This window comes from Pelodiscus sinensis, chromosome 3, assembly GCF_052426305.1.
Source record: "Pelodiscus sinensis isolate ZL-2025 chromosome 3, ASM5242630v1, whole genome shotgun sequence".
Lineage (NCBI taxonomy): Eukaryota > Metazoa > Chordata > Testudines > Trionychidae > Pelodiscus > Pelodiscus sinensis.
Genome location: NC_143054.1, coordinates 122,111,928 through 122,125,073, shown reverse-complemented (window position 1 = coordinate 122,125,073; position 13,146 = coordinate 122,111,928). Strand labels below are relative to the sequence as shown.

The window sequence follows — 13,146 nt, the reverse complement described above, 5'->3', positions numbered from 1 at the left end:
ACTCTTCCCTTGTTCCTTGTAGGTAATAAACTGCTACTAGCACTTACCAATACCAGATTAGTACTCTGGCCCACCTTCTCTCTGCCTGCAGCAAAAATATTGGGGATGGAGAAGAGAATCATACTCCTCCTTTTGCCTTTGTGTATAGGATAGGCCCACGATCTGACTCAAATCATTTACCTACGTTTTTATAGTGAAGGCTACTCAGATTTATGAGGAAACTTGACAAGAGTTTTCTAAGAACTAAAAATGTGACTCTTAGGCAAATGTGAAAACAATTTACAGTCACTATGGATGACCCTCAGGGGACCCATAAAGCTAAAGTGTAAAGGTGCATATATGCAACAGACTCATGTACAATAAATGCTTTAAAATGTCTTTCTCACTCCAACTTGTACCGAATCTCAACTTTCAAATGATCATGTGTTAAAATCTGCTCTAAATTATACCTATATAAATTCAGAGTAATTTTGCTGTCTTCAGATTTTCACCAGCATAGTTAAGAATAGCTAATGCAAATAAGCGTAGCTCCATTAACTTCAGTGATAATGCACATCATTTTACTCCATTTGAGGATCTGTCCTACTACGTACACAGAACAGCAAATGCTTGCCCTCGTTGAACTGAGGGAACACACCTACACACAGTATTGTCAATTATATGTTTACCAAAAGGCTTCTAGTGCCCCCCACCAAATTAAAAAAAATAGTCTACTCTGTTATGTTTTTACAGAACAAAAGTTAACAGGCACCAGCAGAAAAACTCTTGGCAAAAACGTAAAGAGTTCTTTCATAAAACAGGTTCAGTTTTCAAAACATTATTTCTGGAACGGTACATTTAACTGTGTGGCTTTTCTTGGTAAGAAAGCTTGTCCTCTAGGAAATAACCAAGTTTTTGAAATGATTGTGTGTATGGAGGAGGAAAGTGCTTTGAAGGAACAATGAAAACAATATTATCTTTTCAGTACACCAACTTCCTTCCAGATTTTTTCCACAAGCAGGCAGAAAAACCCACACACAGCGGTATGCTCATGACAAATATTTAGTATATTTAAATAACTTCTGCACTTTGATCACTTCTATACTAAAATAAGAACATGCTAATTTTTACACATATTTTTGGATTATTAAAATACAACTTAAAAAAAAACAAGTCTGAACATATAGTGTATTACACCCTGAGTGTCACCATGGACCTGAGAGTCTATTAAGTTGCTTCAGCTTTATGCCAGTTGATCTTAATGAAGCCTCCTCACTGTAAAAGTAGAGTAATATAGTGGTGAATCAAACCCAATGACTTCATCTAAGCTTGGGAGCATGTGTATAAATTTCCTCTTATGATGATGAAACACATATATTCAGTTAATAAGCTAAATGCAATTACTATCTCCATGGGAGGGAAGGCTCTATGCTCTCAATTCAAAATTGCCTTGTCTTTAAAAGGTCTGCTTACCAACACATTCACTGCCAGCCAAATCCACCAGTTGTAGCTTAGTTTTGATGTGCTTCAGTTTTTCCACAGACTGAAACTGCACTGGTGAAGAGGCTCTGGAAGGAAAGATGAGTTTATCGTCTTTCATTTGTTGAGGAAAGGTGCAGAAAAGCTCTTTACTCCGCCTTTGACTAGACTGTTCATCAGCCCATGGAGGAGCTGGATGATGGAAACAAACAAATGAGAACATTGTTTTTAACATAATAAAATGTGAAGCAAAAAATGCAACAGATAGGTTAAATCCAATATCTCCTGTTTCACATAATTTTGTGGGTTGTAATTAATGACCTAGGCAGATTGAATTATTCAGATGCAATGATAATCTTCACATAATATCTTGCTCTATCTTATTTCAGATCATTGTTAATCAGGCAGGAGACACTCATTAGGAAGTAAGGCTTGTTTGTTTGATTGATTTAATACTAGAAGATTTACATGGCCTTGCGTGGATCCTTAACTCAATTTTTTTTTTTTTTTTTGGAAAATAAAATGTAAAGGTACATGCTTCATTTAAATCATTGCTTTGGGGTGAGGCTGGGGATAAGGCATTCAGTATGCAGGCTGTCCTGGGGAGAGGGGACTACCCCAATCCGCTCTCACCACAGCAGCTTGGGGCCTGGTGAAAAGTGCCTCTCCATGGGTACTCCAGCAGGCACAGCCAGGAGAAGGGTTCATGTCCTTGGCTGGGGCAGGACCAGGTGTGTTTGCCCACTGTGTTCACCAGAGAAAGGAATGCACTTCCTCTTTGCTCCCTGGCGAAGGAGAACAGCCTGCAATATCACTGTACAAATTGAGGGAAGGGGGGACTAGGGCATGAGAGGCTTGGGGGTTGGGGTAGTTCCACAGGGAGGAGTTCCCCCAGCCAGCCCCTTTCACCTGCTTGGTGATTCTCCCTCTTTTCTGTATGGTTTTATGAGAAACAATCCCATTCTAGGCACATCTCATTTTCCTGGAACAACCAAATTCTAACCTTGCTTTAAATTACGATAAGAGGAAGCTGTATACCAAATATGTTGCTCCTAACGCTTACCGTTTAGAAGTTTTTGAACAGACAGACAGATGGACAAACTCTCTCAAAAATAAGGTCACCAACAGCTCCATCACTATATTAAACACCATACTTGTATGGTAGAAAACAGAAAACTTTAAGCCCCTCTGCTAAGATACTATTACGAATATGCAGCTATGTTTCTGATTGACTGTTCATAGAATCATAGAGCTGGAAGAGACCTAAGGAGGTCATCAAGTCCAGCCCCCTGCCTGTTGCCTGGCAGTGCTCCTTCTGCTACTGCTACTCTGGCCAGAACTGTTTCTCTTGCTTCTGTTGTCCCACCCTTGGCTGCCATTCCCTCTGGAATTTTTGGAATGCCTCTTTTCTCTTCCATCTCTGCCTAATGAACCATAAGCCACTTTAACAGTACCCTTACTTATTGTTCAGGTAGGTCATCTGTGAATTATTCTTTATTTGCATAATGATATTGCTTAGCAGCCCTAGTCAAGGATCTCATTGTGCATGGTGCTCTATAAACACAGACAAAAAGATTGTCCCAGCCCCAAAGAGTTTAGTAGTCCTGGCCTTGGCTATGTAGCCACAATGGAGGACCCCATGCACTGCAAGGCATCCTGCTGCTTATCCTTAGCATTCTGGGACCTGATCTGTGCTAGGGGGACTAGCTAGCTTCATTTCTGACATCTTGACATTCTTCAATGCTAGCTTCATTTCTGACATCTTGGTTAAGTGAGCATCTCTCCCCCAAGCAGAAGGAATCTATGCAAAAATATTTTCACTGGGCAGTTTAACTTTGACTTTCTCCTTCTGTTTCTTGCCTTATTCTTTCTTTTCCTAGTCTGAAGTGGAATAGCAACTCACTCATGACAGCACATGTCATGGAGACAGAGCAACTGTGTTGGCTTACATGGAAAAGAATGCTTCAGGCAAGAAAGCATGAAAGTACAATTTCTTTCTCCTCCTTGCTATACGGCAAGAAGTAAAAGCAGCCCTTTCCCCATACACACAACAAAAGCTATTGACGCAAAATCCTAAATAAATCTCAGCCAGCTCTCATTTTAAGTTCCATTTTCAAAGCTTAACTGCCACTCCTTAGCTTCCAGATATCATCTACTACTTATTTCTTCAGTGCCTTCCATTTAGCAATCTGCTTCACCTACGTCTTAAGCAATGTGTATCTCTTACTACAGAGGCAGATCTGAGTATCACAATTCACCCTGAGGTTCTATTTTGCAGTGCTTCTTACGTACCATAATACTCATTCAGCTATTGTAACTCTTATTTTGTGATTCTGAAACTTGAGAGTTCTCCATCCATCACCATATGGCAGAAATTCCTATTTGGCCTTGCTGTGAAGCTTCAAGAAGGGCGGTGCAGTAATTAGCATAGTGTATGAGCTACAAATGACAACAAGAAGCCTGGACATTACAAGATGGCTGTTGAGTTAAAATGGCTGGATTTTTGTCTAGTAATGTCTGCCTGACTGACAAGGATCTGGAGCTGGATAGATCTAACATCTGGGACTGGTGGAGCTGCAGCATCCAAACTAGCTGTGTCTTTTGGCAGCGGCTGCAGGTAAATGAGGGCACCGTTTGTTCTGTTTTCCTAATATCCTCTGTTTAATTTCCGATAGAGATCTGGAGAAAAAAAGTTTAAAATATTTTCCACTTCCTAAAACCATATTGCTGTTGCAGGGTATGAAGGAGACAGACCACAGTGCTACAAATGGAGAGTCTAATTACAATGTGAACAAAAAGAAAAGGAAACAGTTAACCCCTCAAGAGCCAGAACTACTCCTAACGCAAAAGACTGGCATACCTATATGCGACCTGAAAAAGCAAGAAGGGACACAACTGTAATATAAGAACATAGGTTTTGCCATATTTGATAAGATCACTGATTTGTCTACTCTGGCAGGGACCAACTATAAACCTCCTTGATGAACCTAGCTAGTTGTGTAAAGGAGAAAATCCTTCCTGATCCAGCGATCATCGTTTGCCCTGAAGCATAAAGTTTGTTTGAGCCCTGATCTTACCACATATAACTAAATAATTCCTTGTAAAATTATCTAGCTACACTATTTGATTTGATGCCTGTTAACCAGCAAGAGAAAATTGTGCTACTACCATGCCATAGACTGTTTCACATTGTAAGTCTATAAGTGCTACAGCAGTGTGTGAAAATTATCACACAAGGCTAACACCTCAAACACAGCAACAGTAAGAGTCGTTCAAAAAAGTGGTCACAAAGATTAAGCAGAGAAAAACAGGGATTTAAAGATTGTAGAAAGACAGCCAGAAGAGAGAAAAAAGCAATAAGAAAATCCCTCAACCTTGATAATGCATTTCTGACACAAATGTTTCAACATATATTTTAGCACTATCCTACTTACCAAAGCTGTCTGCAGAAACTGCCTTCGTGGTTATGGTCAATGTCACTACCAGATGAGAGCGAGAGGAATGAGCATGCACCAGAGTTGGATGTTTGACCCTTAGTTGCAGACATCTGTCAACTAGCTGTAAGAATTCCACAGCATTTTCAACAGTCCTGGCATACAAGAAGGAAAAATATGAGGTTTGCCTGATTCAGTGGGAAGTACAGGTTAAAAGGAAAACTTCCACTGTGTTTTATTTAATGTATGGAGAACCCAATGAGACTCAGTGGGCCAGGACATTTGAGATGAAATGTTATCATAAATGAAGATCAGTTTTTATTCAAAATGTCACGTTTATTTAGATTCCAGATAGAAGTGGTGGCCTTTCTCAATGGCCCTCCTTTAGTTGTTTGGGTTTGTTTCTCATTGTTCACTTTTTTGGCTTAATTATTAATATAGTTGGTTTATGAATTTGACTTTTTTGTTGCTTTCACTGTAATCAAGATATAAATACTGAATACTTGATTGATTTAGAGAGAAACATTTTTAAATAGGTCTATCTAAACCTTTCAGCACCTTTGCCATATACTAAAAATTAAAGAAATAAATAAGACCAGTCACCTCAAGAACTGGAAGAACAAAGAAAACCCATTCCAACCAGAGTTTCCAAACTTCATGCACAAATCCCAGCCTGGAGTGCACCTTTCCCTCCCCAAAGTCGGGGAAAAGAGATGGATCAACAATTAGCCAGATAGAACTATTGATTAAATACATATAATGGCTATTTTCAACCCTTAATTAAGGCCAGATTTTAAGTCATTCAGATTCCACACTCTGTCAGAAGATGCCTGGATGGTGCAGTTAATTAGGGTGTGTCTAGACTACCTAGTTTTGTCGACAAAAGTGGACTTTTGTCGACAAAACTATACCAGCGTCTACACTACCGCTGAGTTCTGTCGACATAATGTCGACAGAACTCAGCAGTTTTGTCGATGCTGGTAAACCTCATTTTACGAGGCATAACACCTTCTGTCGACAGAACTCTGTCGACAGAAGGTGTTATTGCCTGTAACACTGCGTCCAGACTACGGAGTTCTGTCGACAAAGCAGCTTGCTTTGTCGACAGAACTCAATGTGTCTGGACGCTCTTTGTCGACGGAAGTTTTGTCGACAGTATCTGTCGACAAAACTTCCGTCGACAAAACGCGGTAGTCTAGACGTACCCTTAGTGTGGGCTGTCTCACTTGGGAGGAGGAAGACCAAGAACTCAGAGATTAGGAAGAAAGACTCTAAACAGCGCTGAACTGGAAACAAGTGTTTCCAAGGTGTTCCTAAAAGCATAGGTGTACCTGAGCCCCAATTAGCCTTAATCCACTCCCTGTTTCTTTTCCTGAGTATAGAGTGCAGCTGAGGGTGCGCTAATTTGGGTGGAAATCAAATTGAACCCAAAGACTTTTATATTATAAAATTGAACTTTACTAGAAAAAAAAACAAAAAGTGTTGTGTTTAGCTGTAAATAATAAGAAAAGTAACCATTCCTAGAACTACAGTGACTGTAATTCCACAGAGAGGAAAAAAACAAATCCAACATTCTGGAAAAAGCAATTTTACAGTTTCTATGTGGGTTCCAATTTTGTATGGATAGTTCAATGGTCAGAAAATATGTCAGTGAATATAAATAACCACAGAGAATTAATTATGTATATTCAACTCTCTGGAATATTTGCTGTATTTTATCAAGTTTTTCTGGCAATAATATAAAACCGCATAAACAAATCTCAAGTGTTGCTTACGTTACCAAAATCCACAAGATAAAAATATTTCTGTCAATTATTTCCAGTGAGAATGCAGTTTGTTTTAATCTATGAGGAAAAAGATACTTCTTGCTCGGACTTTCATTTCTTGCTGGAGCAGCATAGAACAGCCTTTGAAAAGCATTCTGAGTGGAGTGCTGTGAAAAAAATCATGTTTTCAACAACAACAGAACATGTTGTGGTTTTGTGCTGAATTGTTCAGCATGATGGACATTTTCAGAGAAGAAAATTAGTGTTTGTTCTCACAATAGTGATAAAAGATTGTGGTCTTCACCTGTTAGAACATGATTTTTACCATCAACATTGTGAAGAATCAAGCCTTATTTAAAAAGGAAGTATTATACATTGACTGTGTGCACTGGACACATATATACACACTGTGGACCTGATTCTCATTTACACTACTCTGATAGTGTATAGCTGCAGATTATGCCCATTTTATGGCACTTATATACTGCCAAAGCAGGTGTAAAGGAGAATCAAACCCATTATACATATATACTGTAAATAAAAAATTATCTAAAAATATAAAGAACAGAAACTAGAAAGGATGGTTTAACAATCCACATCTCAGGTTTGAACAACTTAGCCTTTCTAAGGCCACAGGCTCAAATTCCAGCAGCAGCAACACGCTCTTAATTGTTCTGAGACAGATGCTAGTGCTAAGATATCTACTATGGGTAGATATTTTGGTTGACCACTCATAAAATGAAATCCCCTGTCTTCTGTATGAATATTAAGGATTTATATTTGTATAGTTTGCTTTGTTCTGGTGTATTTGAAAGCAGTTCCCTTCCTTGCCTTTCTGGAAAAGTATCACGGACTTTAACAGGAATTAAACCAAAAAGGGTCTATAAAAGTTATTCCAAAATCTTACAGAATTTAATGCAGAGTGCTATCCTTTCTATACATTTTTTTCTATTATCCTATTTTATAGAATTTTAGAATAGTCTAAAATGTTTACAAGATTATCATATTCTATTAATTTCCATAGGGCAAGTCTTATAACACATCTACGGAGGGATAATGGTATATAAATATACAGCAGTATTAACAGCATTACTCTTATCGTGGAATATTCAAATTGAGACAGGAAGCCAAGTGTGATGCTTTTTATGTACAAGGGGAAGGAATGTGTCCTTAGACATACTCAGTGCCAACAACTGTCTCCATGCCTTGTAGCTGACACACACTGTAATAACACTGTATCATGATCTTGTAATAACAGTTTACTTATTCTGCTGTATACTCACTCATAGGTAAGCAATGGCACATCACTCTTGCCTTCTTTGGTTGTGACGACATCACGTTTAATGCCAAATACTGTTCCACAGCCATCTTTGGCCAGAAGATCAAAAATTTCATTATTATACACTTCTACAACAGAAACCTCAACCCAATGACTTCCTGGTGGCTTTTCTGAAATAAGCCTGAAAAGAATTACAGAAAAGAAAATGACAAAGCTAAAAAAAGTTGAACTAAAATCCTAAGTAAACCATCTTTAAAAAAATGTCATATCAGAGCTGATTACAGCCTGATGAAAATACTTATCAAACATCCACAATCATGAGAGTGTGTTGACTTTTATGTTAATGTAAAGGTTGAACAACAAGAATATATATACTTAAATTATAGAGTAAATAGGTCAGAGAGAGAGAATGGCCTTGTCTTGGCTGCATTTAAAACCTATATTATCTGTTCCTGGACTGTGGGCCTGATTCTAATGTCTTGCTTCTATTGTGACCCCAATAACTCCAGGGATATGCCAAAGGATTTAAAACTCTCCAATTCCTAAGGCCTAAAGAGCAGCATGTATGAATTGTAGGGTTGTGAAGGCTCACTACTGCTAAAAGGATAGGGAAAAGTTCACAAGACACTGGGGCTAAAATAAACGAAAGAATTTATAAAATTAAGCCTTTGTCTACAATTTCCCCAGTTAAAATACTAATTCCAATATAAAAGTAGCTTTTTTGGTGGTTTTGATTAAATCCCTTCCCAAACAACATCAGTTAAACCAAGAAAAAATAACTCTTGTATCAGAATGTAAGTGTCCACACAAGGAATTATACCAGTATAATAATATTGGGTTAAATTCAGACCTTAGATTATACCAGTCTGTTAATTTAAGTGGACAAGGCTTAACTAGAAAATAAATATCCATGACCAAATGTCTTTCAAGTTCCAGAAAAATAATGTCACTCTCCTCCCTTATTTGAAAGACCCTAATATGCAAACGAATTCTTTACTCCTATAAAATGTTAGAGAGGGTTTAAGAAAGAGCAGTGAGTAAAAATTTAAACTAAAATTCAACTTTGGATTTGCTACCAAAGCTGCTATAATTGTAAATCTTGAAAAGTTAAATCTGCACAGCAAGAATATCATGTGCTGAAGAAGAGCTTTGTGCAAGCTCAAAGGTAGTCTCTTTTAGCAACAGAAGTTGGTCCAATAAAAGATATCTCACACCTTCTATCTTGAATATCTTGAGAAAAACACAAATATAACAATGCTACAAACAGCTTGCATGTTTTCCCTTTTGTATACAATGTAAAAATTGGCATTCAAACTTTATTCTCATTCCCATATTCAGCAATACCTGAACACTTCTTCTGTGGCTCTAGGAATAACTCCTAGCTCTGGCTCATCTTTTATTGAAAGAGTGACTTCATCCTCAGACTGTGGTCCCAACATTGTGTACGTCTTCCCACTTCCTGTTTGTCCATAAGCCATAATACACACGTTATATCTGAAAATCAAAAGGGCCATGTTTTCTTATGCCAATTTTTTAATAAATTAATTTGGTATTAAACCAAAAAGTATATAGAAAAATTTGCTTATTTGAAACTATTTAATTTTAAAACAAAATACATACATAAATAACTAATAATAAGCATATTTTATATGGCCTTTTTGTAGATCTGAAAACCGTTAGCTAATCTAAATCAAGCAACCCTCACAATATCTATGAGGTAGATTTTTTTTAACAGATGGGAAGACTAAGCCATAAAAATTCAACTGGAATACATATACATTTGCCACAAAATACCAAAAGGACTAAATGAACACAAAAATTCTGTTTGTGGACCCTTATTTTAGAATATAAGTAGCTAACGTTGATCTAGTTAACACCAACCTAAAGTGACTAGGCCTCAAAATCATAGCACTGGAAGGGATCATAGCACTCAATCATCTAGTCCAGTCCCCTGCACTCAAGGCAGGACTAAGTAATAATTTTGTACTACCTTTGTTCTAAAATGTCAATAAAGCTCAATCCACAACAAATTGTTGGGTCTCTCAAAAGAAGAACTAGAGACTACTGACAGATTTAACACAGACTGAGTTTTTAGCTGGTTTATGTTGCTTATTGTTTGATTACACAAGGGTGGTTTTAAGTATACTGTGGTACCACTTTTATACCCAAATTACAAATGTTTTTGGTAAACCTTTATTTTTATGCTTGAACTATTTCCTTCACATTTGCTCTAATAGTTATATCATTCTTAAAAAGACTTTACTATTAAACTAAAATACCAATTATTAAGTTTAATAGCACTCAGCAGCTAAAAAAAAACCCTCCAATGCTCACTATGATAGAGTTAGCATTGAAGGGAATACAATCAAGGAAATTAAAGGACGAGGAATTTATTTATTCTTAAAAAAATTAGCACAATTTATTCCTAAATGTTCCGAGAGCAGGTGATGTTATTTTAATCCCTGCTGTGCTTGTGTTGATAAGTTTAAACTTTGAAGTCTGGTATGTGGGGCTTGTTTGTTTTTTTCTTTCTATTTGTAGAACAGACTATCATTTCTTCTTATATGCTTACACTGAAAAATAAGACAATGTAATTTAAAAAATATGCTTAAACCCCACCGCAACCTTTTTGTAAGTGGATGTTTTGGACTCAGACTAGAATCTGCCTTAGGATATGTGTACACAGTAGTGTTATTTCGGAATAACTAACATTATTTCGAAATGACATTGTCAAAATAACTGCTTGTAGTGTAGATGCAGACTGTCAAAATAATGTCAAGCTGTAGGACTTCTTATTCTGACTCCTGTAACCCTCATTTTACAAGGAGTAAGGGAAGTCGGAGGAAGAGTGCTCTTTTTTGGACTTCCTGCTGTGTAGACAGTGCCAAAAGCCGAAATAAGCTATTTCAACTTAAACTATGCAACTGACATAGCTCAAGTTGCGCAGCTTATTTCAGCTTTAGCCCAGCTGTGTAAACATGCCCAGAATGGGCAGATGACTTCAAGAATCAAAATAATTATGTCTGTTTCACATGTATAATAGGAAGGCTGTTCAGAAACATGACTGATAGTGTGCTTATGTTTAAATGGTATATCCTGAAAAAAGAGACAGACCTTTAGTTTTCAATAACATAACATTTTTTTTCAGGACAGAGATTTTAGATAGGAATATAATAAAAGCGGATGCTTCTCTGAATATGCACATGTAACTTGCAATGGGGTTACCAGGAAGTATTTCACGCGTAAGTAAATATGTAGGTAGAGAATCAAGGCAAAATTCTGAGCTGGGACAACAGTAACTCTAAGCACCTCTAGGTCTTCCCCTGATCCTGTGGGGTTCCCAGGTGAAAGTAATATAGCTGTTTTACCTTGTAGGGCCTAGAACAGTTGCTTACGGCCCATGTGGATAAGCAGAACTTATCACATTCAAGTTCTGTTCCCTCAGGTATTTTTTCTTATCACCAGCACATGCCCAAGACTGCCATACATAGGGGGAATCGACAAGAGCCTCTTCAGAGCATCTTCAAGGTCACTTTGAGTGACTATAGCAATTTAAGGGGTGGAATACTTGTAGCCTTGGCCTGTGGAATACCAAGGGATAAGCATACATTTCCTAATAGTTGTCACTATGCAAAACAGACGTTCCATGGTCATGTGGGTCATGTTTCATATGACATTACAGAGACAAAGGAAATCTGAATCAGGTATATAGCATCCATAGTTGAGTAGGATCGGATAAGGAAGAGGAAGAGAAAGAGATGAATGTAAGTATTCCATAGATTATTTCATTCTCACTATTTACAATTAAACCCACTTCAAAGACCCTTTTCCAAAACAGTGTAAATTTGTGTTAGTGTACAACAAAATTAGGCCCCAATGGTTTTGCTGGCCAGAAGTAATGAGAAATGTGTTTGTTTCTAAGTCGTTTCCAAATATGTTTTTAACCCCAAGATATCTATTTGATGCTGTTGCAACATCTATGATTGAGGATCATTAATATTTAAGATACTATTGAAAAAAGGTAGGTCACACTACTTATTTTAATGTATTCGTACTATACATTTTTATTAAATTATATTTGTCTGAATTTGTTTTACCTCCATTATATGTAGCACCTATATTTACTATAACTGAAAGAGACCAATGAAAAGGAATTTTACTTATTTTTTCAAACTTGTTCATTTTTCCTGGGAAATTTTTCTAAAATAGTGACTTCCATTATTTCCCCTGTTTGAATGGGAGGAATAACCCAAGTTTGAGTGACAGAGAACAACACTGAAAATATATTTGGAAAAACACATAAACTAGTAGGACGACTTGGGAAATAATCTTTTAAGTTGTTTAAAAAAAAACCACACTAAATTTCAAGTTGGTAGTGTTCCTTTTCCTTGTTTCCTACTACTTTTCCACTTACCCATCCAGCAGAGATGTAAGCAAAGGAGCCACATCTGCAAACACCACATCTTGAGACTCAGCAGCACTATAAACTCTGAAGAGATGAAAATGGAATGGTTCATTGAAGAACAATCGATATATTTACAGTGTAAGAACACAGACTACAAAAATATAAATCAGTTGCTGTGTGCCACTAATGCACAACCCATGGCTTGCTGATGTGTTTCTATGACTGCAACAAATACAGACTGTATTTTAAAATAATTTACCTTCAAGACAGAAAGATCAGTACAGGGAAACTATTCATTTCTGCTCTGAAACTAGCTTTCTGAGTCAGGATATGAAGAGGCAAAGAAGAACAGATGAGCTACTTGATCTGTTATTTTGTTCAAGTAGCTGAGAGCACTGTCGGGTACATCCAAACCCTAGAGCACGGGTCAGCAACCTTTCCAAAGTGGCATGCCAAGATTTAACCCTCCTGTCCTGGGCTGTGTCACTCTCCTGGTAGGTGAGGAGGGGCTCTCTATACCACATGCCCCTCTTTGCCTCCTGCCCTGGGCTCTGCTCCTGCTTTTCCTGTGGGGAGGGGAGGAGCAGTGCACATGCACTTCCCCAGAAGCTGGATGCAGCACGGAACCTCAGGGCTTCTTCCTTCCCTGCGAAAGCCAGCACTAGCTCCAATCTTGGGAGGGTGGGGGTGATGCTGGATCACCAAATGGGTTGGGGGTCAGGGTGGTTTGGGGAGAGGTTCAGGGAAATGGGCAAGGCAGGTTCAGGTAGGTGATCCTGGAGTATCCAGCCGCTGGGGGCGGGG

General features: G+C 37.8%; 1 protein-coding gene across 2 annotated transcripts in view; it reads right to left on the bottom strand.

Annotated features, from left to right (window-relative positions):
* Positions 1-13,146, bottom strand: part of KIF25 (kinesin family member 25) — a 70,865-nt gene that overhangs the window by 18,013 nt on the left and 39,706 nt on the right. For both annotated transcript variants that reach the window (XM_075924667.2, XM_075924666.2), the window contains exons 9-13: positions 12,352-12,426; positions 9,282-9,431; positions 7,942-8,118; positions 4,893-5,047; positions 1,453-1,650 (exon numbers count right to left, since the gene is read on the bottom strand). In XM_075924667.2, coding sequence (XP_075780782.1) covers positions 1,453-1,650; positions 4,893-5,047; positions 7,942-8,118; positions 9,282-9,431; positions 12,352-12,426 — 755 coding nt within the window. The remainder of the gene's footprint in view (positions 1-1,452; positions 1,651-4,892; positions 5,048-7,941; positions 8,119-9,281; positions 9,432-12,351; positions 12,427-13,146) is intronic.